Raw genomic sequence first — 25365 nt, forward strand, 5'->3', positions numbered from 1 at the left:
AAATAGATCTAGAAGTCTAGGGAAGACCAGCGTGTTTAAGACACACATCATGAAAAGGGTTCTACTCGTTCGGGTAAAAAGGCAGAGTCTAGTTTTGTTACCGAAGTGTCATCAGTTACAACGGGTGTTAAGGAGTGGTTATGACATATCAGTCGCTATCCAGTCTGGCTTAAAAAAAGCCCCGCAACCTAACAGCTGCGGTTGATTTGAAGGCATTGCATGTTTTACAGCAACCCCACAGTCATACACAAGACACTGTCCCCTTTTCAACGTCTGGGCCGGTCCAAAAATCCATTCTTTGAAATCGTCCAAAATTTCGACCTTTTTATGAGTGAAAGTTTAGACAGATTTATCATTGATATTTTCTCAACTACATCCGTAGCCTACATAACGACGAAAGCTATGAGCGATACCATGACCGTCAGATTGTAGATAAAATCCGGCTCAATAGGTTCTGGTGGGTGGGTCACTTAATCGGTATAGATGAGGATGATTCCGCCCAAAAAGTCTATGGTAGAAAAAGAAGACGAGACAGACCCTGCCTGAGATGGTCAAGTCAGACCGCCAGACAGCTTTTAGGGATATCGAATTCGCAATCGCAAAACCGGGATATCTGGAATTCCTTACTAAGGCAAGGCGTAGACCGAATACCGGTTGTTGCGCCGTTGATGATGATGATGACTTGCTCAGCTATTAGACATTCTAGCTTATGACTCCGACTGTAAGGTGTTAACGCTGACTCAGTAGTCAACATAGACATTATTTCGTGTTTCTTCATACAAATTTTGTACGAAATTGATAATTGATTGATTGATTTGATTCCAGTGATCACAAGATATCCTTTTTCAAAATTACTTTACTCGAATTTGTCCCAACAATTAAAACATGGCCCGACTGGTTTATTAGCGTATTCGATACCCATATATCAGGGCTCAGGAGTGGATCCTCTTCTGTGAAATGGTCTTTCAGGTGCCGAACAAGGTCACAATAGTCTTGCAGATGATCTGGCTGTAGGGCCATAAAGGTGTGGCTGGAGATGACCCAGCTTGACCTTGTGAAACAAGAGATACACGCATTGTTGATCATAGGAAAATTAATACTCATGTTGGCGACAAATTATCAAGTACAGCAGTGTGACGATAAATGCAAAGGTCAATTTCAAGAGGCACCTGGACTATGCCCGGTGGTGAGTACCTTCTCGAATTTATTCTTAGCAATAAGTTAGAAATATACAACGTAGGGAACACTCCAACATTTGTGACCAGCACCAGACACGAGGTACTAGATATAACTCTAGGAAATACCCTAATGAATGGGATGGTCAGGAATTGGAGGGTGTCGGATGAACCCTCAATGTCTGATCAGAGGATAATCAGATTCTACATTGGGGATAACTCCGAAATAAAAAGAATAATAAGGAATCCCAAGAGAACGGATTGGGAATCCTACACAACGCACCTGAGCAACAACATTGCCCACCTTCAAGGGGGCGGTGACATCAGGAGCGAATTGGAATTAGAAACGGTGGTGGAAAACCTCAACACAATCGTCATTGACGCATATGAGGCCAGCTGTCCGGCCAAGACAGTCAAGTCGTCAAGGGATGTACCATGGTGGAACAAGAACCTAGCCAGAATGAGAACAGAGGTACGAAAAACCTTTAACCGGGCAAAACAAACCGGGGACTGGCGGAGGTATAAAAATGCACTGACTGCGTATAGAAACGCGATCAGGGAAGCGAAACGGAACAGCTTTAAGGAATTCTTTGAAGGGATTGAACAGATCACAGAAGCAACCAGGCTGTACAAGGCTGTAGCCAAAGACGGGGGAATATCCTCTGTCTGCTTGAAAAAGGAAGATGGAACATTCACCGAGAATGAGGAGGACAGGGTACACCTGCTTCTCAGAACTCATTTCCCGGGGTCCTACCCCTCGGCGGCAGGCGGCAACAATCTGCCTGACACCCCAACAACGAATAAAAGGGGTAGGAAAGAGAGCTGGAAACTAGCAAAAGAGGTATGCTCAGAAGCTAGGCTAAGGTGGGCAGTGGGAACTTTCAAACCAATGAAACCTCCCGGAGTAGATGGCATTTTCCCAGCACTTATCCAGAGAGGCCTAGGAATTATCTTAGAGTCTCTTCTGAGGGTGGTAAGGGGGAGCATAGCACTGGGTTACATACCAAGGGCATGGAGACAGGCAAAAGCGGTCTTTATTCCGAAAGCGGCCAAAAAGGATCCTTTTCACCCTAAATCTTTCAGACCAATCTGCCTAACATCGTTCGTACTCAAAACGGTGGAGAAGGTCATAGACAACTATATTAGAACTAACGTTCTAAAGCGTAATCCGCTACATCACTGTCAGCACGCTTACCGGGCAGGACGGTCAACTGAAACTGCTCTGTATCAGCTGACAGAGGTACTACGGGATGCCATAGAAACAAAAGAAATTGCACTGTGCGAGTTTTTGGATATCGAAGGAGCATTCGACAACACACAGAGATACAGGATGCCCTGAGCCGCAAAGGAGTGGGACACACCCTGGCACTCTGGATGAGCAAAATGCTAGAAAGCAGACAAATAGAGGTACAAACAGGTACAAATTCTATTATCATGAACACCACTCAAGGCTGTCCACAGGGTGGAGTACTATCGCCGCTGATGTGGAGTATGGTAGTGGATGAACTCCTGGACGTGTTAACTAATGCCCAGGGCTACGCGGACGACATTGTTCTAATCTGTAGGGGCAAATATGAAGATACCTTATGTGATAGAATCCAAACTGGACTAAGGGTTACTAGTGCCTGGTGCAGGAAGGTGGGACTGCGGATCAACCCAACCAAAACCACCATAGTACCATTCACTAGGAGGCGTAAGCTGGATCACCTGAAAGCCATAACATTACATGATATGGAGGTGAAACGAGAAACAGAGGTCAAATATTTGGGAATCACGCTAGACCAAAAATTACTCTAGAAGACACATGTCGGAAACACTTGTCGGAAAGCCACGAGGGCTCTGATGACTTGCAGATCCATAGCAGGAAAAAAATGGGGTTGCAGCCCGAAGATACTACTTTGGATATATACTGCAATAGTAAGGCCAATGATTACCTATGGAGCGGTAATCTGGGCAGAAAGAACCCAACTCAGCACACAAGCCAGGGAATTACATAAGCTTCAAAGGCTGGCTTGCGTGTGTATCAGTGGGGCAATGAGGACATGCCCAACGGCATCCCTGGAGGTCCTTCTGGGATTAACAGACAAGGAGATCAATATTCAGGATGGCCGGTAGTATGAGTGAGGCGGGGAGCTGCCTAAATCGAAAGAAGATTGATATCCTTTCTAGGCGGTGTCCCGAATTACTGATACCGAGGGACAACATGACAACGAGGTTTCACTTCGATAAGAAGTTTGAAACACGTTGGAGTAACAAGGCAAACTGGGAGAGCGTGGCTGCGACATACGGCTTAAACCAGCAACTGATTACTTGGCACACTGACGGATCCCTCACAGCAGAGGGAGCGGGTGCCGGTGTCATTGGTCCAAGGAAAATGTACTTTGAGCCAATGGGCAGGTACACTAAAATATTCCAGGCGGAAATTTACGCCATAGACAAATGTGCCTCCTTTAATCTGCAAAGGAACTACAGGGGGCAGAACATAGCTATTCTCACCGATAGCCAAGCAGCGATCAAGGCACTTAGGTCCAACCAGGTGAACTCTAAACTGGTATGGGAATGCCTTGAGAGACTGAATACACTCGGCTCGTCCAACAAGGTCTGGATACTTTGTGTTCCAGGCCATGCTGGGTTGGAAGGCAATGAGGCAGCGGATGAACTAGCCAAGAAGGGAGCAGGGATGCCTTTACACTGGCCAGAACCCTTCTGTGGAATCGGAAACGGTTTCATGGCTATAAATCTAAGAAACGAAGAGAAACGGTTGAGGGAACTATATTGGGCGGGCCTACCAGGGATGGAGCAGTCCAGAGTGTTTATTGGGGGATACGAACCCATGCATACAAAGGATTGCTTAAACCTCACCAAAAAGAACCTCCGAATCATAGTGGGAATTCTCACTGGTCATTGTCGACTGAACTACCACCTAGGGAAGCTAGGGATATCTACGGACACTGCCTGCAGGTTTTGTGAGGACGAAACCTCTATGCACGTCCTGGGACAGTGTCCGGCACTTGTGCAAAGTAGGTCGATACATCTGGGACAACACTTAATACCAGATGCAAAGCTGAAACATCTGGAAGTGGGGAACATACTAAAGTTCCTAACGGTTACAGGCCTGCTTGAGATACTATGATCAACAGGTACACTGTAACCAGTAAAACGGGCACAATAGTTCTTCAAGGACGCGGTGCGACTTTCCCTTAACAGAATAATAATAATAAATGTCCGTGAAAAATTCCAGCGTGGATGATGCCTAAAGTTGAAGAGCTAAAACACAGCTGCCGATTATTTGTGGCCGGATTGGTTCGCTCTACACTATTATACGCACCACCGGTCTGTGAGGAAGCAAGAGTGCGTGGGAGCGATCAAGAGAGGGCAAACATGACTTGCTGCCTAGTGTGCTATGGATGTACAGCGCTTTCAGAGCAATCTCAGAGGAGCCAGCATGTGGCAATGCCTCCGACATTCTGACAATTGAAGGAAGCTGTCTATGCCTTTCTAAGATCTGGGTCTCCATAAATAAAAGACAGATAATGAACCAATTATTATAAAGTTTGGTTTTGCACAAAACCTTAAAAAAGCCACATCAATGCTGGATTACCTATTTGATGTCTCTAAAGAAAACCATACTTTTTATAAGTTTGCTAAATATAACTTTTTTTTCTAAATTATCAAATATTTCTACATCTGTCTCTATTGTCAAAATTTATAAATATATTTCAAGGACACTGGAAAAAGCTATTCTACTTGCTACATTGTATGCATCAGTAACTGGAACAGATAGAGTCAATAAATACATGTGTTTTGAGGTTTTTTTTCCCAATTGCAAACATCCAAAAATAAGATATAAAAAGTCCAAACTTCTTGAAAATGAATTAATTCTTCAGTAAATCAGGAGGAGACCGGTATAACTCAGAGTGTAAGTTCGCAATTTCCTAGGAACCGTACTCATGGAACCTCTATATCGATTAAATGTTTTTCCAGGCAAAATGAAAATTCTAGTGGTTTTCATCTCTCTATGCACGTTTATCGCTATTGCAGGTTCAGCTTCAGTTGAAAATGTGAGCTATATAACTAACAGCTGAACTAGTAAATTGACATTATCTATTTCTCAACAGCTTGAAAAAGAACTACGAGAGAAAAGACAGGCTGACAATGGTCCGCCAAATACAAATGAACTACCGCTAGCCCCCAGCGGCCCACCCGACGTGTCATCACCAAGTGGCCCACCTGGCCCGCCACCACCAAGAGGCCCTCCTGGCCCGCCACCACCAAGAGGCCCTCCTGGTCCGCCACCCCCAAGGGGACCACCTGGTCCACCACCACCAAGGGGTCCGCCTGGTCCGCCACCTCCACAAGAAGATGGTCCACCACCATCTGATGACTACCCAATTTCATGCAGTAACTATGATGACCACGGTGAAGATGGAGAACCCGGCGTATCAGACGGCCAAGAACAAGGCGGTGGAGAAAGAGAAGGCCGAGGACAAGGCGGTCGTGGACAAGGCGGTCCTGGACATGGCGGTCGTGGACAAGGCGGTCGTGGACAAGGCGGTCGAGGACAAGGCAGAGGAGGACGAGAAGTACAAAGACCAGGAAATCGGGGACAAGGTCGTGGTGGTGGTAATCAAGGGGGAGTAGAATCTCAAAATCGAAGGGCGCAAAACGCACGATCATCTCGTCGTCAAGGAAAAAGTGGACGTTCAGGCAGAGTAGGTAATCAACGACAAAGAAGTGCAGGAAATCGACGATCAAATCGAACACCACGTCGAAACCAAAAAAGTGGTAGTCAAGGACGCCGTCGTCAAAGAAGCGGTCGATTAGGCCAACGCTCTGCCCGCAGAGGAGCAAAGAGGGCCCGGCGTCCAAGAGCCCGTAGTGCAGGACGTAGGCGACAAAGGGGATAAAGCATTCAAAACTGGAGTTTAATTTGGAATTTCCCAAAGAAGTTGATATTTTTTTTGGCTTTCAATATATTCCATTTGACACTCTCTTCTGTTCTATATACAAAGTTTTATAGAATTAACAAGGCCCACCGGCATGAAGGTGGAAAGAAACTAATTCTACAAAAATTTCCCAATTTCTCAGAACGTATGTATATCTTTTCCGTAGTTTAGCCAAACATCAGACTGGTTGCGTTGCTGATAGCACTGAACTAAATGGTACTCCTAGAAGCGATACTTTTAATTGTCAGGTTGCACTTTGAAGATACTTTTTCAGCTGAAATTTTTTATGTTAAAGACGATGGTAATAAAAAATCAGAAACATTCTCTGCGAAAAAGGCTGGTTTGAGCCATTCAGTCGAAATGTTAACAAATCTCCCTCTCTCTCTCTCTCTCTCTCTCTTGTCAACTTGAAAGATGGCTGTTGCGCCGTTGGTGATGATGATGATCAGGTGAGTTTCTTAGGATACCTTGTCTTGAAGAATGGGATATGTCCCTTGCCAATCAAAGTCAAAGCGATTCAATCATACCCGCAAGCAACCAATGTGAAGCAGCTTAGACCATTCTTGGGTTCCAGAAAGTTTATACCCAGAACAACACTTTTGACCATTTTTGTGATGCATCTAATTTCGCGATTGGAGTAGTCCTCCAAAAGCGGATTAATTGTTGCTGACAACCATTGGTTTTCTTTTCAAGAAAACTCAGACCCGCGGAACGTAAATACGAAACATACTGCTGGCAACTACTGGCTATGTACCTAGCGATAAAACACTTTCGTCATATGGTTGAGGCAAGGGAGTTCACCATCTCTACGGACCATAAGCCGCTAACCTTCGTCTTCCACAAAGAGAACGAGTGCTCACCACGTCAATTTCGCCATTTAGATTATATTGGCCGGAAGTAGCACCAATCCCCGATCAAGAAGCTATCACAGTTGTCAGAGGGTTCCTTGACATATGCCTCTCTAGGTTTGGCATACCACTTCGGATTTCTACAGATCAGAAAGACAGTTTGAATCGAGGTTGTTTCAAGATCTTTGCAACCTGATCGGTGCAACGCACATCGGAATTACAACATACCTTCCGGGAGCTAATGGCATCGCCGAGAATTTTACCGACTGCTCATACAAGCAATAAGGTGGCACAATAGCCGCTGGACGGAAGCTTTGCCTGTCGTGCCACTAGGCATTCGCACAGCTTGGAAGGAAGACCTCGGCGCAACTGGAGAAAAATGGTGTATGATCAGCCATTACGCCTCCCAGGCGAACTTTTCGACTTACGGTCCAACAATGAGCAAGTACACAAGTCTAATTTCGCTAACGAGTTGAGACAGCGTTTCTAAATGTTACGGGTGATCAGTAGAAGGGATAAGTTCTTTAAAGTTGCCAGAGGTCTCATTACGGTATGCATCAATCGGCTCAAGCTTGCTTATGTGATGGCCGACGATATCGAAGAGAACCCGATCTCGGAGATCCGAATAATCGTTCAAGTTCCGTTCGACCACCTAAAGTGGCAAACTCAACGGAAACTGGCAAATGGGTTAGTTTTCGTGATCGTTACCGGGCAAGCCAATAACAAGACCACAGATTCACAACTGACATCAAGACTCTGAGCTCTGAGTTGCTAAACTCTCTCTGGCTGCAATGACTACCGGAGAGCACCCACGCCATCTTGGCCTGCACCGACTCGGGATCGCTGGAGGTGTTGTCCGCCACGGTCGATAAAGTACACGAGGTGTGCGCCCGCCCCGTGACTGCGGAGGTTTCCCGAGACACGGCTCGCGAAGTGGATAAGCTAAAGGCCATATTTAATGCTACAAAAAACTAGGCTCGCTTGGTGCCCCGGACGACGGCTACCCGAAGCGCAGTATCACGTCGCCTTACACTACTTTTGGCATCCCCCTGTTAGGCGCAGACTCTCTATGTCACTATGGGCTGCTGGTGGACTTGAAGAACAAAGCCTTGATAGACCCCGCAACCTCATTACGGACGACAGGGAAAGTTTCTACCGGCCAAAATGACACTCTTTTCATGATTTTTGAGAATTTTGCCGACCACCGCATTCGTGCAATCCTCAGAAAGAATCGCAACATTACTACGAAAAGTAGTTTCTCCTAGCCAGCTAAGCACGATGTGCAACACCGCATCGACAATACCTTGAACAAAGAGGTTGATGACTTAATGAAACAGTATATCTGCAAACCTTCCAATAGCTGTTGGTCCTCTCCACTTCATTTGTGCAACGCTGCGCAGACTTCCCAAAGGTTCATCCACTCTGTCTTACGAAACTTGAACTTTTGTTTCATCTACATGAATAATGTTTTGGTCGGTTCCTCTTCAAAATTTGACCACTTGAAATATCTCAAGTGCACTTTTCAACGTCTCCTTAAGGCCGGACTTGTTCTAAACGTTGAAAGATGCAGATTCCCGCAGAGGCACGTAAAATTTCTTGGCCACCTGATAACCCATATCTAATCTGACCCAGACAAGGTTTAGACGATATAGAGCTTTCCGCTACCAACCACGGTAAATAATCTGCGAAGGTTCTTGCGCCTGTTAAACTTTTATCGCCGTTTCTTGCCCAAGACCACTCATCACCAAACGATCCTCAACACCTATTTGTCTGGGCCCAAAACTAAAAACTCCCGCGAGGTTGTGGTCTGTGACCATCTATGCGTTTGAGTCGGTCAAGGAACAGATTGTTGATAAAACATTGCTGGAATTTCCCCAGCCAGATGCACCCCTAGCTGTGTTTGTCGATGAATCAGATGCAGCGGTAGGCGCCGCTCTTCATCAACGGGTGAATGAAATCTGGCAACCGTTGAGCTTCTTTTCAAAACAGCTTGACTCGTCGCGTACCTCACTATAAAATACTTTCGTTTCTCCTTTGAGAGCAGGGCGACTACCACGAACTACAAGCCCCTTACTTTCGCGCTTCAACAAAAGCCCGACAAGCGTCCCTTCGCCGAATTCGGCACTTGAGTTATATCCGCCAGTTTACTTTTGATATCCAACACGCCTATGGAAAAGACAAAGTTCCATACCATCCAGCTCGACATCATCGGCCTTTTGCGAGACTCGCACGGATTCAAGTATTGCCTCACAATCATCGACAGGTTTTTGCGGTGGCCTGAAGCAATACCTCTGTCTGACATTACAGCGCAATAATGTGCCGTGGCCTTCTGTCGAGAGTTGATTCCGTGCTTTGGTGCTACAGCCGCAATCATCACGGACCAGAGAATGCAATGAAGTTAGGAAAGCTTTTTGGCTTCAAACGGCATTGGACTACTGAATACCATTCACAGTCCAATGGTATGCTGGAACATTGGCACCAAACGCTGAAGAACTACTTAATGGCTCGCGACGATCCGTCGTGGTCGCGGTCCTTGCATTTCATCCCCCTCGGCCTACGTAGAGCCCAACGAGAGGAATTCACGGACAGCCCCGCGGAGACGGTGTACGGGGAAAATCTGCGCCTCCTCGCCGACCCTGTGCTCAATATCAGGGACGCAGTTTCGAAGATTCGGCCAACTCCACCCGCCCGACACGCGACATCGGAGGTCAACACCCCCAAGGATCTTGAAACGTGTAGAGAGGTTGTCACTAGGGTGGCCGCTGCAACCACCATGCAGAGCCCCTTTAGAGTTCTGGAACGAAACAAGCACTCGTTGAAGCTCGACGTCCGAGGCAGGCCCAAGTGGATATTCTTGTCAAGGCTGAAGGCCTTCAACGAACCGGCGGCCGCTTCGAAAAAGCACAGCCTGAATCATTGTTTCGTCTGCCTCAGATTTTCACCTCAGCGTCCGCCCCTGGGGTTCCCTTCCATCCTTGACATTCTCAGGTCATTATTTGGATGATGTCCCTAAATATGGGAGCGGACCTCAGGGATCGTTCCTCCTTGAAAATCTGAGTCAGAGGAAACAATAATTGAGGCTGTGATCCGTCGTGGATTCCTCCCCCTCGATCGCGGCACTTGGATCCGGAGACTTATGGCTTCAGTCGCGCGGTCGAGCCGTTTTTTTTCAGGTTTAGCTGTTGTTCGTTGAGTTATTTTTAGATCCGGTGCCGATCCACGCATCGGTATGGATACGTCGATTTGACACTGCATAACATACATGCATACATACCTTCCAGTTTCTTCTCCACATCTTCTTGTGCCATCCTGTCTGCAAAACCATAATGTTGAGGACATTTAACAGCTCGAACATATAAAAACGTAGATCGAATCCATTTCATCGCAATCGTAAGGTCGGTAACAGTTTGAAGAACAATCTCAGAATTAAGATGTTCAGCAAGATATTTATGAAGATGTGATTCAATTGGTGTGCAGCCATTCACCAGGTTTTCGTATTTTTTCTGCAAAATAAGAAAAGATTGGGTGTTTACCCTTTAAAACTGTCTAAGATGAGTTCTACAAAGTGAGCAATCTCAGATTTATTATTCAGTTTTGAACCTAATATTGAGGGTTCGATATTCAATTCATTCGATTGAAAGCCCATTTTGCTACTTTTAAGGTTTTGTGTAAAACAAAACCTTATTAAAATCGATTCAATGTCTGTCTGTCTGTCTATCTGTCTCTCTGTCTGTCACACGCGTTTTTTTCTCTCTCTCTCTCTCTCTCCCCTCTAATGAGGAGATCATCCGCGTAGGCAACACATTCAGCAACGGTCGAAAGCTCACCCAACAGTTCATCCATCATCAGATTCCATATAAATGGACTTGCGATAGATCCCTGTGGGCAGCCGCGCTCCACGTTCACCCACACACGGTCATTGATACCTTGGACGAATGCTCTTCTGCCATGGAAGTAGCTCTTCCACAGAGCCAATTCCCGGCAGTCACACTCACGGATTTTGGACAACACAGAGGACCAACTTAGGTAGTCAAATGCGCCTTTGAAATCAACGAAGATTCCAAAGACGTATTTGCTAGGACAACGGACAACAAGGTTCTTGACATGCATCAAGGCGTCGTCAGTGGGCCTACCAGTACGGAAGCCATACTGCCTGTCAGACGTCAGATGGGATATTTTCACCCCAAGTCGTTGGGCCATAATCCTCTCCAGGACCTTACCAAGGGCCGGGAGAAGAGATATCGCCCTGTACGACCGAGGATTACTCTTATCCTTCTCCGGCGACTTCAGGAGCACAACCGCCCTGGCAGTCTTCCAGAATGCAGGGAAATAGCCCTCCCGAAAACAACACTCAAACAGACACTGGACATGAGATGGAACGGCCTACCACATGGCTTTGCACATCTCGCCATTCATCCCATCCCAGCCAGGTGACTTCCGAAACTTGAGCCTCGCCATCCTCTCTTCGATCTCACAACATCTCAGGGGAGGAATTTCTTCCCCTTCCTGAGAGCGACCGTCAGGAGACACTGAAGGCTCAGATCTCGGAAACAATTCACCCAGCAAAGCACAAACACTGTCATGCCAAGTCAGCATAGGTTCACCGTTCACCCTGATGCCGGCTATGTCATGACTACGTTTCCCTCTGCATATCCGGTAGACCCTACCCCAAGGGTCATCACAACGCTCACCAACGAATCGCCTCCAGTCCTCTTCTTTCGACTGCCTCAACAAATCTTTATAAGACAGGACACCTCGCCTATAGGCGAGCCTAAGCTGGTCAACATCAATATCCGGACGGACAACACACAGACGGCGCGCCCTTTGGAATCTCTTCCTCAGGCGCCGGACTTCCCTCCTCTTTACACGGAGAGCATTCGTCCACCACGAGACATGCCTCCGAGCCCTTCGTTCGGGCTTCTACAGCATGTCATCATTCACACTACACATCCACTCGTTCAACAGCGCAACTTTCTCATCCACAGACAAAAGGACAAACTCAGAAAGGGGAGAGCGGCCGGCTAACTCCTCCAGCCGAGCAACATATAAACCCCAATTACATCCACGCGTACTCCAACGCATCGGCATAAGCGGGGAATCAACACTCACATTCACACCCCTGTTGACAAGCACGACCTCAATAGGAGTGTGGTCACTTACATTACATCCATCCAACAATTTCCAGGACAGGACAAACGCCTTTGCTGCAACATTTACACACGTAATATAAATATCACTGACGCCCCTGGAGCTCTCAAAAGTCGAAACAGTAGGCGGGACATTTAAACAAAACAAATCGTGCTTTAACAATACTTCGGACAACACCTCTCCTCTACGTATAGCACGGTGGCAAGATGTGCGCTGGGCAATCTTGCTGTGCCACATAGGGGAGACCGCGTTCGCGTCAATGCCCAGGATGAATGGTGTTCCACGAATACGCGGAACCACCTCATCCAGGTACGCAATATACGGCTCCAGGTCGTCTGTCGGTGGACAGTATATGCTCGAGGAAAACCACCGCCCTAAAGGCCCCGTGATTGAGACACATACGCCCCACTCGTTAGTGAGACTCTCAACACAGACGCAATCTAAACGCGTATCATTAAAGACGACGGCCGCCTTGGCCGACCCCCTATCAGTGAAGACCCGCATGTCTGCAGGCACACCTCTGATGCAGCCATTGACTGTCCGGGGCTCCTGCAACATGGCTATGCTAATGCTTTGCTCACGCATATGCTGGCAGTTGTTTATTTCCAGGCTACCATTCGCTACTTCACTGTCGCTATTGTCCGGTGCCAAGCTGACAAAAGACAGCAGCCCCCATTAATAGCTTCTTTCAAAGTCACTTGTCCTCACGAATTTGACTTAATCGGTAATAGTTCTTCCAGACCTGAAGGTGTGGTCATCAAGTCGTACAAACGCACAAATTCGCAGGTCAACTTCAGGACAGCCCGTATGCCGCAGCGCATCAATGTAACTGGCTTCGTATCCGTCTGTTTTATCAAAATGTAGGGGTTTAAGATCCAAGTTATCGCGTTGCCTCAGCCATCTGTATCTCTGAAACCTGGTTGGATGATAATATACTAACTACCGACCTCTCCGAAGAGAACTCTATTTTCCCTTGTGACAAGAGCCGGGATGCATCACATAAGTCTACTGGCGGTCGACGAGGGGTCAGTACCAAACCCGCCCTCCCTTCTCCTGGCTCTCCTCATAATTGTGTTGGTCTACGGGTCTCCCTGCCCAATTCCCTCCTGTTCATTGCATCTTGTATATATGTGCCCTGCGTTTGTCCTTCTGGGCTATGCGAAGAATTGTTTGACAGCTTGTCGGAACTCCTTACTGTCAAATTAACTTCACCCCTTTTCGTCCTATGCGGGGATTTTAACCTCCCAATGCTCAACTGGGTTTAATCATCCTAACCTTCTATGTTCTTCCAACAACCTCTCGCACTCTTCTCTCCAATCTCTTCCTTCAAGAACAGTTGTTCTGGGGTGAATTTCAACTCGACAAAACCTTTCTGGGTCAAACTCTCGATCTCTTCCTTTCCAACCTCACCGAGGGTCACCTTCCTTGAGGTTCACCACCCCCAATCTGAATATGAAATTGCGGCGAAACCTACTAAGTGTAATTTCCCCAGAGCTAAATTCGACGGTCCCAACTCAGCCTTAGCATCAACCAACTGGGATCAAGTATTACCTAACTTAATGAGTGATCAACCTCTAAGCAATTTTTACAATATCCTTTATGACCTGCGGGGGGAGGGGAGCTGCGGACAGGTCGATAAATTCGACAAGTAACAGCTGGATCACACAAGTAGTCCATGTTGAGTTAGGGGGTTGTAAGTCTACAACCCTGCGAGAAGTGACGGACAAAACACGCAAGCGAACGTAAGCCAATATGAGATGGTGGTCTCTTTCGAGGCCGATGTCAGTGCCTGTTTTGTTACGCACATTGACGAGACAACTCCTAAATTTGCTGCTGATTGCAAAGTGGTCAACCAGATTGTTCGTGCGGTGTCCATCAGTTAAAGCACAACTGGCTTTATGGCTGGTTCTGTGCTCGAACAATTTACCACCAATGACCTGACGGTGGAAGCTGTAGAAATCCAGAAATCTCTTACGGTCACCAGGACCGTGCCTCCTCATCGCATGTCCGCATTCACATCACCCATCATGATCAAACTGTCATCTTTCGTGGCCCCTCTGATCTGCGGTAATTGCTTGGTGAAAGCATCCTTCTCCACTATATCAGAAGTCTCCGTTACTGAATAGTACTGTAGAGTTGTGGTGCTCCTTAACTTACACTGGAACTTTGCAGTCAGAAGTCTGTCAACAACGGGCTCCCAATTCAACAGAGCCTACCCTCTGGTAGCTATCAGAAACAACTCCAGAGTACTAACATCTTACTTCGCTTAGGCTCAGAATGTTCAGCTTATATCCAGTCCCAGGTGTCTTACCAGATACTTTATACTAGATACCAGGCTCAAACAGCTAGACGGAGAGGTAGGTCGATAGGTATCCGTAGTTGCCCCGAGGAGTCCAATTAGTGCTGTCGTGCGCCATTTCGATGACACAAATTCCTAAGGCCTTGCTCGCGATGCTAAGAATGACGGAAACGGAGTCCTGTCAGCTCAGATCTTCAGAGGCAGCCTGCAGCATTCATGAAGGTTAACAGCTCCCCCACTTGCAACTAGAGATTTCAGCGAGCTCCTAAAAGAATAGGAGCCTGGCTTAAGCTATCGCTGGGAAATCGTAAAGAAAGTGCTTGAACGGTTTTCCCTTCTCTCTGCAGCGTCGAGAATGCGTAGATTATGCCGAATCAGGCGGCATGGTCCCCTATAGGGTGTAATTTTGTGCGCGTTTATACGCGTCTGTCCCAGTAAATCCTGCGATCGGGTCTCCTTGACTGCTAAGCAATGCGAATAGATTCCACGCTTTTTAGTTGGCAGCGGGCCACACACTGTACCCGCCGAACGACGCGGGGAAGACCGTCGGGCTGCTCATACCCTTCTATGTTCCTATGACCGGGAACTTAGAGGGGGTAACTTTCAGCGTGCCGCTCAGAACGTTCGAAGTGTCTCTGTATCTCTCCACCAGCCTGGAGAATGTGGCTACAGAGTACAAAGCCGAGAAAGACTCCCCTGACTCGACAGACCATCTTTGATCCATCAGTGTCATAACCTTTTAAGGCGTTTATTCTCAACTTTGACCTAGTTGTAAAGCCCACAGCAAAATTCCGCGTCAAATTCGGCTGGCGTGTGGCGTAGTCCTTTGGGAATGCCCAGAGTTCTCAAGGTACTTCGCCTAGGAAATTACTATGGCCGTAGGACTTCGCTATCCAACTTCCGGACTCACGTAGTCTGACAGCACAACACACTGCAGCGTATTTAACATCGTGGTCCACGGAGAGGAGGTGCAGGAGTTCACAGAGGGCATCTACTGGGCAGGAATGCAGATCCCAAGTTGCACCTGTACACAGCTTAGAATTCTATTGAGCTTGGTTCTATTGTTTTTCCTTTTCAACGCCTGCCATGGCACAATTGAACCGAACGTTAGGGTTAGACGAACCACGGCCATGTACATCCAGAGAATTATCCACAACCGAAGATCCCATTTCCTTGTGAAGGTTCTCTTCCAGGTGTAGAAGGCTATTCAGGTCTTCTTAATCCTCAGTTCTATGTTCAATCTCCAATTTAAGGGAATCACACCCACATACTTTACAAGAGGAAGGAAGGAAAGAACCAACGTTTGTTCATTTAGCCGCGGGAGGCGGAATTCGAGTACACTTGCCTTGGTGGTGAATAGCATCTGCTTGAGCTTGGTTGGGTTTATTTCGAGTTCATCACTTCGCACATAGCGGAGTGTTACGTACGCAACAACTGTGACCCCACGTTGGGCGCCAATTCTGTTACGATGAGAGTCCGCGTTGCATCAACTTGGCTCCAACACGGTCACCAAGGCTGTCAACAATCTAAACTCCTCTAACAAGTTTGCCAGTCATGAACACCGACTGCGAGGTTTTTGGTTCTCAAATATTACCTCCCTGACAGGACACGTGCCTTGACTCAATAGTCAACAAGACTAAACCCACCTGGGGTAAACTACCCTAATACAGATGTGAGGCCTCGAGACGGAATGATACCACCGAAGATTTCAATCCCAAAGGATCCCCGAGATCATGTATCACGGCAGCCGCTCTGGCGCAGTTCAGCTCCACGATCGGTGCAAATCAAAACGTGTCACGCCACCAGTGCAATGCAACATCTTCGTCTCCATTACCGCAAGACGCCGTTCATTGTTCTTTATAGTCGGCCAACACTCAGAACTATAGAGAGCGGCAGACGGACGACATTGCAGTAAATTTTTGATGTGGAACGCGCGCTGATACGTCGATCACAAAGAACACCAGTTGGGGAATGCCACTTCATCCAGAACTGCCCAGAACTGAGCGATTTCAATATCTCGGGTCAATGCTATAAGCCAATGGAGAACGTTATGCTCCTCACATAGGGAGACACAAAACCTTTTATACCTGAAGCGTCAAGCTTCCGGTTTCCCGACTTGTTTTTAATTAGAACTATCACCATCCGCAGTTTTCTATCTATATCCTTTCACCAGGTTTGGCGCACGATCGGAAAATATTGTCGAATTTTTTTTAGAATTTAGATACGTTCCGTTTCATCTAAAATTCCCCATTGAACAGTATTACCTCAGCATATTACATAAAATTAGTTTTCCTGATGACATTATATTCAATTGAATCCGCTAATCACAAGCTGGGCTTATCCGGTGACATTTAGCAAATCTAATGTAAGTGGTAAAGTCGCATCTTCAGATGAAAAAGCAAAAGAAAAAGTTCAATCGAAGACACACGTTACCAAATAAAGATCAAAGCAATAAATCAACGATATCTAATGCCTGCTCATGTTTTGTTGCACACTCAGTAAAATTCTTTGGGAGATGCATGACCCGTAGAATCTGCCTTGCAGCATATTAGATAAAAGCCTCATGAGATCACTCTTTCGTTCTGCTTCTTGAAGATTTACAAGCTCAAGGCATTCATAGATACATACTCGTATGTACTCTCACACTTGCTTGTAAATACGCTTTAAATCCGCGCTTATAACACGCGATGCACATAATGCATTTTTCCAATTGCACCTCTCATTGTGTTACTTCTATGTTTGCTTTAATTGACTCTAATGCAATCACATCTACTTGAGTTGTAGCATTGTCTTTGCATTGGAAACGAAAAATTTACGAAACCCTTAAAAAACAACGAAAATCCCGGTGGAAGCGAGAAAATCTAATCTGTGAAAAGCAAGTACAGATACACTGAACCAGCCAGACCACTCGGTAAGCGAGTAAATCCCAATAGATTTAAGTAATGAATGCAAATTAGGCTTTGGTGCATGCATTATATCTAAAGTTCACATTCACGCCTCAGTTAAGATCTTAAGCAGCAAACAAAGTGGTGAGAACGATTTTTTCTAAAAAGATAAAAGAACAATGCTACACGGATATTGGAACTAGGACATTTCTTGTCTGAGAACTTCAAAATGCTAATAAAGCTGTTAGCGCTCAGGAAGCATATGGGCCCCAGAATTACGATTCCGTGATCCGAAATTCAGATAAAATTTCCTAAAATCTATCTAAATCCATGCGAAAATAGATACCACCTGGCTTCACCTGCTTAGATATGTACATCAAATTATGGCTGCCTCATTGATACGAAAGGCAAGCATATTCGCATAAATCAACTGGGCTCGTTGCCACTGCTATTCACATCCTCCCCCAAATCTGCAATTATTGTAAATGCATTCAGATATTCTGTGATGCAGCTGATTATTTCTTCGGAAATGCCCATAATGTATGGAAGAATGCGGTACTTGTTTATTTGCATTTAAAAGGTTTAATGAGCACACTCATACTTGTGCCTATTCTGGCTGGAATCATGGAGTCAATTTCAAGCCAAATGAATTGAAAGATGCTATATCTTTCATAGAATTCCCGATTTTGTTTTTGAACAAGGGATAAGAGATTTATGTATACTTCCTGGACATCTGAATCCCTTCCAACAAGGTTTTTTCATCAAAAGGCACAGCAAATCAGAAGTCGGAAGCTCGGTGCAAAAAATTCACGGGAAAGAGCCAGTTTCGACTATTTCAACTTTATTAATAATAGTAAGATTTTCACCAAACTTACCAATATCATTCCCCTTATTGTGACTTTTACTACTGATGATTACAATAGGATGAGCTTAAACCTGATTTACAGTAAATATCTAAAAAAATCTTTCGCGATTCTGACGAAAAACAATAAAATGCTTATGACACTGTTCAGAAATACCCACTAGAATCGATATCGTCAATTTTTGAAGAGAGCATGATATCAATAATAGTTTAGTTGAAGGAATCTACTATTCCTTCCTTTGCATCATCCAGTCGTCTATAAACATGGCGAAATTATGAAGGCACAAACATTGGACGACCTTTCCTTATCAATATGAGACTTTAGCAGTAATATACCTTCCAGGAACTCATCACCCGAGATTAACTCATTATGAGAGACGCTCGAGTTGCACCTTTGCAAATTCTATTCGTTTCCTTGTGTAGTCGAGCCACTCCTGAGGTCGGTTACCTTTGTCTGAAAAGAATCGCATCTTCTCTTAGTTTTCCAGTCGTTTGTTGTTGTGCTTATTAACAGTCAACCAGTAATAAGGTTTCCCATCCGTATGAATGAGGATCATCCAGCCCGAATAGTCTATAAGGGCAATATCTACAGTAGGAAAAGAAGACAAAGTCGACCCTACTTGAAATGGTCGGTAGGTTAGAACGCCAGGCAGCTTTTAGGGATCTAGAATTAGTGGACCTCGGCGCAAAACCGAGGTGTCTGGAGTTCTTTACTAACGCAGGCCTAGACCGGATACCGTGTGATTTACTTGACGCGTAACTGCTTTTCCTCTTCTTCCTCTTTTCCTCTTCTGAGCACAGCTTCCTCCGAATCTCCTGCCATTCCCCTCATTACTACCTATTAGGTAGAGTACCTCGATGCTTTTCCCAACCTCTCCCTGATTAAAACCCCTAAGTTCATCTCCCTTCTTCTCTGTATTATTTTCAATAAGAGCTTCGAAAGGTGTGATTTTTCCAGACCTGTAGAGAAAAGCCCTTATTGTTTCCATACACAAAGGCGGTGGCCATAATCTTACTGAAAATTACCGCCGTATTTCGCTCCTCTCATCCTGCTCGAGAGGTACGTCAATGGCTGGTTGACCAACCACTTTGGCCGCTTTATAGCTAAGGAGCAGCATGGTTTCATAAAACGTCGATCCCCTGCTACCAATCTTCTGGAACCTACCAACTTTGTAGCCAAATCCATCAGCTCTCTGCAGGAAGTTCACGTCATTTACACGGACTTTTCTAAGGCCTTCGATACCGTGAACTACACACACATACTATTGTCCAAACTTGCCTCCTTCAACATTCCTCCGTCACTTATTACATGGCTTGCCTCCTACCTCTCCTTCTGATTCTGCAGCGTTTCCTTTGATGATTGCACTTCTAGTCCTTTTACCCCCTTCTCTGATGTGCCATGTTTATTATTTTTATTCTTTATTAACGACCTCCCCTCCCCTCAGTCAGGGGTGCAGGTTGGTGGTAGTTCACTTTTTTTGACCACGGAAAAAAGTATCTGCTGTCCACGGCAGTCAGATGCAGAGTGACGCTGCCGTCCTTTCACCTACTACCCCGAAAGAAAAAGTGAGAAAAGACAAGAGAAAAATTTGCCAGGTAAAGGGATTTCGCACAAGATATGCCACTAATGCCACTATGCCTTTGTATCAATATTGACTCATGATTTTGCTTGATTTTTCATATGGGGGTCATCCCGTGTGTCGGATCCGAGGAATCGATTTCTTTTTATATCAATTGTATCTAGATATAGTGTAGAATATATTTTAAAAGTGATTTTTAAGGTTTTGTGTGAACTAAAACCTTATTGGAATCGATTCGAAGTCTGTTTGTCCGTCTGCTGACTGTCTGTCTGTTACACACGATTTATTCGGAAACGGCTTGACCGATTGTCATGAAAATTGGTAGGATTATGTGATCTGTTGCTCCGTTTACATGCAGCAAGTGGCGGCATTTTGTGTTAAGTTTAAAGGGGGCTCCCCATACATGTGAATGTAATGTGCAAAAATTTTTTTTTCGCAGTATGTGGCCATGTTGGGTATCAAATGAAGGGGATCAATAAGTACTTTCCGAAACTGATATGACCATCAAAAAGTGCAACAGCTCTCGTTCTCAGAAGCTATCCAACTGAAAAATCCAGAAAAAAAATCACAGTGGTGTATCTCTACCAAATCTAGGCCTCAAAATACATCCGATTCCGATATCTGCACAAATAAAGTTAATAATAGCATATCTACAAATTTTATTTATTTGACCCCCGTTATGTATCCCAGAGGTACAAAATTTGGCATGATTATAAGGGACGACATAAGGCACAATATGGTCAAGTTTGAAGAAAATTCATCTATTATTAACAAAGTTATAAGGGGAAAACTTTGCCATTTTTTGTGAATTTCGTGCATTCTACAATGTGTATGACGCCATCATCACATATCAATTCGTCAATACCACAATGAAGTGAGTTCATATGAATGGGGTCACAAAGAATTATTTTGTTTTTGTTTTATAGTCATCTGGCAGGCAGGCGCATCGCAATCTGTAGTCAAGCTGTGTTGAGGGCGTTGAGATTCAATACAGTGAAATTGCTCTGAGCACCCTGTCAATTTGGTTTAGAGAGAAATGAAATCTCGTATGCTTTAGCGAAAGAGGGTTGAGTTTCCCCCGTGGTAGGGCCGAAACCAGTAATTGGGTATCAGTAGCATTGCCTAAGACTGTCTTCAGAAACTGGGTGCAAGCCTATAACAATGACAGGTGGCACAGCCCAAATGCTGCCAGACACACCAAACTTTTCCTGTTAGAACCGAACATGCGTACCGCAAAGTTTATACTGTCGAAAAGCAGGAGGACTTGCAGGAGTATTGTAGGCATTCTGACTGCCCATAATTCACTAGCTGGACCTATGTTCAGAATAAAAATTATTCAAACATGATACGTGTTCCTCCTGTAATGAGAAAGCGGAATCCACGGAGCATTTCCTATGTGAATGCCCCGCCTATGGACGCATCAGACATAAGATCTTCGGTGTCGAGGTTCTTCAGTTGCGACGACTAGCATCACATCCCTTAATGGAAATCCTGCTTTACGTTAACGAATCCAGGATACTCCGTTAGATGGGGGTATCGAGTACAATGGGCCATCACGGCCTGAGTGCTCCGAAGCTATAATTCTCCCCCACCACACACACAATGTGATCCGTCCTCTTTCGGCAAAGGGCAGATCTACACGATTTCCTTGGTCCTGATTGTTACTACTCTCGTTAGTTCATCCTCTCCGGGATGAAGTGCTCAAATTCTCCCTAGAGGCCATTAAGTAAAGGCATAATTTTGAAGTTTGAGGAATAGCAAGTCACCTGCCTTTCAGCTTCGATTTTTGATGAACCACTTTGCTCATTGTTGTATCGGCGTTAGGTATTCTAAGCTTCAGCGCTGCCAAAATTATTGCTTCAGTTTCTGGACTTCTGCCACTTCTTCGTCACATTATCTTGTATATTTCTATCGAGTAATTCGAAAAATTTTCTTCAGTGAAAAAATGTCACGGCGTACTGTAGATAGTGACTCGTTTTTGTCCACCATCGAGGTGAACAAGTCAATAAGCATCGTCCCCCGTGTATAGCTCTTTTCGATTTTCGGGATCACGAATCGCTCAAATTGAATCCAGTTCATTCCTAATCCAAAGGCCCCACTGTGGTTTTCTTTATTGTTCATGCAACTTAGATATGGCTTGGTACCGTCTTTAAAGGTCGATAGAAGATTTAAATAATACTTTTCATGCTATTTAAACTCGTCGAGGTATGAGTTGCGCGGTTCAGAGTTAGTGGTAGTCTCGGCAAGCTTCAGCAGATGTCGTCCCTTGCATGCCGTCCAGAGTGTTTCCAATCTTTACAGCTTTGCCCGGGAATGAGCAAGGCTGTGCGATCCCCGCTGTTTTTCGCATAGTTTGTCCTAAACCTGGCGATGTAAATTGTCGTATCGCAGGATGGTGTTCCCCTCATTTCTGGCATACTGAATTGCTTAAAAACCACAATTTTGAAATTTGACGCTGGAAGCCACTACTTTTTCGTTCTTATAGTCCAGTCTTTAAAGCCGAAACTCGGGTGCGACTTCCGAATTCTTTCAGTCAAGACCGATTGACATGAAATTTGGGGAGGGGGGGAGGTTTAGAAGGTTGAATAAGAAACAAAAGTTATATAGGGTCTATGTGCGCCACCCTCCGAAGGGCTGCCCCTTGGAGGAGGGGGTTGTTTCTTATATCATCTTTCTTTCGAGCGAAAACAAAAACTAAAGCCGATTGTCAGAAATATAGGTCCCCTAGCTCCAAAAAAGCATTCAACGGTGCAACTAAAGCGCTTAAACGAAAGTGATTAAACGAATAGAAAAACCAATACTGGTTGACACAACTAATAATAACGCTAAGGGTAAGTGGGTTATGGGCAATGAGAATAAAGCTGAGGGTCTTGCTTAGCATCTTGCTTTCACTCTAAACATAAAAGAACTCACAAACTTGGAACTACCACCAGCACGTCGATAACCTCAAGCTGGCAGTTAATGAGTTGGCTCTTAATGTCAGCAAATGCCACTCGATGTGTTACTCGCTTAAAACCTCTCCCACCCCTTTCTTCTACTTTACTTGCAGATCTAGTTGATGGTAGCTCTCTGTTCTATCTGAACGCTATCTTCGACCTGGGTGTAACCTTCGACCTGAATAGCATTCTGGAGAGGAGTAATAATAATAATCGTCGGCGCTACACTCCAAATTGGATCAGGACCTTGAAGTGTGTTAGAGCACTTCATTCAAAGCCGTAATTGTACAGTTACAGTGTTCTATATTGGAAGCAATGTGGTCAGCATTGCGCACTACCGGGATTATTACCCTGATTTGACTGAGATACTCATAAATAGCTGAGTCGATTGGTATCCGACATCCAGTCACAATAACAAATCCCTCAGCCACCAAGGAACTAGATACGCCCAAATCGTATACTCAAATAATTAACAGCTCGCAAAAGAAAAAGATTCTAACTAACTTCTCTCGATCATCTTACGTGGGTTTAATGCTCAATATGAAACGGGGAAATATCGACAAGGATACACAGCTGTGGAAGAATGATCTGACTAACGGCAAACCAAATGACTAACATACTAAAAATAGCTTTATGTAATGCAAATTAACTTTCCAATGACAATGGGGAATTATCGATATTCCTCAATGAAGAAGAAATTGAAGTGTTTTTAGCCTCCTCACTGCTAAAGGAGGGTATGGAGCATTTAGAGCGACCTCTAAGAAATATTTTTCGAGGATGTCTTGCTCTGGGCTACGTGCCTTCTTCTTGGCAACAGGTTAAGGTAGTTTTCATACCGAAACCTGGGAAAAATGACTATTCTAATCCAAAGAACTTCAGACAGATCAGCTTGACTTCATTCTTGCTGAAAGGTTTGGAGAGACTGGTGGAGCGTCACATTCGTGGAAACGCACTTAGGTCAGACTCACTTAGTGAAAACCAACATGCTTACCAACGTGGAAAGTCCTGTGAGTCTGCTCTTCATTCTTTGGTCACAAAGATAGAAGATGCAACTTTGAATGCTGAGTACGCGATGGGGGTGTTCGTGGACATTGAAGGGGCTTTTGACTGTGCGCCTTTTCAAAAACTTTGTGATGCCGCCAGAGCGCATGGTGTTGATGATGCTTTAATTAAGTGGATCCATGCTGTGCTAACGCAAAGATTGTTGTGCGCTGAGGTAGGGGTCGATCGCCACCTGACTACAAAAGCAACGAAGGGCTGACCCAAGGAGGTGTGCTTTCGCCGCTTCTGTGGAGTATACTGATCGACTCACTGCTATGCGAACTGCAAAATTTGCCAATACACGTTCAAGCTTATGCTGATGACGTGGCTGTACTTGCTGTTGATCGGGATCTTGGAACGGTGTGTATGAATATACAGTGTGCCGTTGATTTGATAGACAGCTGGTGCCTTAGACATGATTTGTCAGCTAATCCAAATAAAACCACAATGGTTTTATTCACAAAAAAGAGAAAACTGGATGGACTTTGTCTCCCTGAAATGAGGGGTACTACCCTTCAACTCTCCGAAGAAGTGAAATATCTGGGGGTCACTCTAGATAAAAAAACTTCTTTGGAACAAACATGTAGAGGTAAAGATGAAACGAGCTCTCACAGCTTATGGGCTGTGCAGACGGAGACTCAGGCCTCATCTGGTAATGTGGATATATGTTGCCATCATTAGGCCGATGTTCGTATATGCATCCGTGGTGTGGTGGGTTAAGGTGAGACAAAACGGTTTTCACCGTAAACTAGCCGCACTGCGAAGAACTGTTTGTCTGGGTATCACTGGTGCCATGAGCACGACATCCGGCGCAGCTCTGAATGCACTACTCAATTTGCAGCCACTGGATATATTTATTCAAAGCACTGCAATGAGAGCAGCTCATAGGCTAATTCGATTAGATCTATGGGAAAACAACCGGATGTGGGGGGCACAGAGCATTGGAAGAGTTACTGGGAGGACTGAATCCAGTTCTTACAATGCCTTCCGATTCTCGTGTCCCGATACATCTGTTTGGTAGAAGATATGTAGTTACCCTGAAGCATAGAGAGGACTGGGAAGACCCAGAGGAATGCGTGGCGGGATATACGGAAATCTTCTACACCGATGGCTCAAAAACAGAAGAGGGTTCTGGAGCCGGAGTCTACCTCTCGAATAAAAACGAGAAGTGGGTTTTTCCTTTGGGACAATATGCAACGGTTTTTCATGCCGAAGTTTATGCGATCCTAAGGGTGGCAAACTGGGTGATTGACGAGCGGTTGAAGGGCAGGCGCATCGCAATCTGCAGTGACAGTCAACCTGCACTGAGGGCATTGAGCAGTCCTTTGATCACCTTGAAAATCGTTCAGGAATGCAGAAACCGTTTGAACTCTATGTCTAGATTCAATACGGTGGAACTACTCTGGGTACCTGGTCACTGTGGCATAGAGGGAAATGAAATCTTGGACGCTTTAGCGAAAGAGGGGTCAATCTCCCCTATGCCGGGACCGGAGCCAGCAATTGGGGTATCAGTAGCATTGGCTAAATCTATTTTCAAAAACTGAGAACAAGTTTCCCATAATGACAGGTGGCAGAGCTTAAATGCTGCTCGACACACCAAACTTTTCCTGCCAGAACCCAACATACGTACCGCAAAGTTTATCCT

The 25365-nt window shown here is 45.3% G+C and overlaps 2 protein-coding genes across 2 annotated transcripts in view; one reads left to right on the forward strand and one right to left on the reverse strand.

Annotated features, from left to right (window-relative positions):
- The window catches only part of LOC119656922 (probable ATP-dependent DNA helicase HFM1), a 116652-nt gene that overhangs the window by 33525 nt on the left and 57762 nt on the right, over positions 1 to 25365 (reverse strand). Inside the window, exon 7 of the mRNA XM_038063613.1 lies at positions 10244 to 10472. Within this exon, the coding sequence (XP_037919541.1) occupies positions 10244 to 10472 (229 nt within the window). The remainder of the gene's footprint in view (positions 1 to 10243; positions 10473 to 25365) is intronic.
- LOC119657841 (basic salivary proline-rich protein 1-like) lies at positions 5031 to 6168 on the forward strand. Its single transcript, XM_038064963.1, has 3 exons — positions 5031 to 5094; positions 5160 to 5236; positions 5294 to 6168. Exons 2-3 carry the CDS (start codon positions 5165 to 5167, stop codon positions 6080 to 6082), a joined length of 861 nt encoding a protein of 286 aa, XP_037920891.1. The 5' UTR covers positions 5031 to 5094; positions 5160 to 5164; the 3' UTR covers positions 6083 to 6168.

This window comes from Hermetia illucens, chromosome 5 (genome assembly GCF_905115235.1).
Source record: "Hermetia illucens chromosome 5, iHerIll2.2.curated.20191125, whole genome shotgun sequence".
NCBI lineage: Eukaryota > Metazoa > Arthropoda > Insecta > Diptera > Stratiomyidae > Hermetia > Hermetia illucens.

Bases quoted from the DNA above. Each gene is read 5' to 3' on its own strand.
- LOC119657841 (XM_038064963.1), top strand. From the start codon at position 5,165: ATGAAAATTCTAGTGGTTTTCATCTCTCTATGCACGTTTATCGCTATT. The intron at 5,237-5,293 runs GTGAGCTATATA...ATTTCTCAACAG, and splicing joins GTTCAGCTTCAGTTGAAAAT to CTTGAAAAAGAACTACGAGA.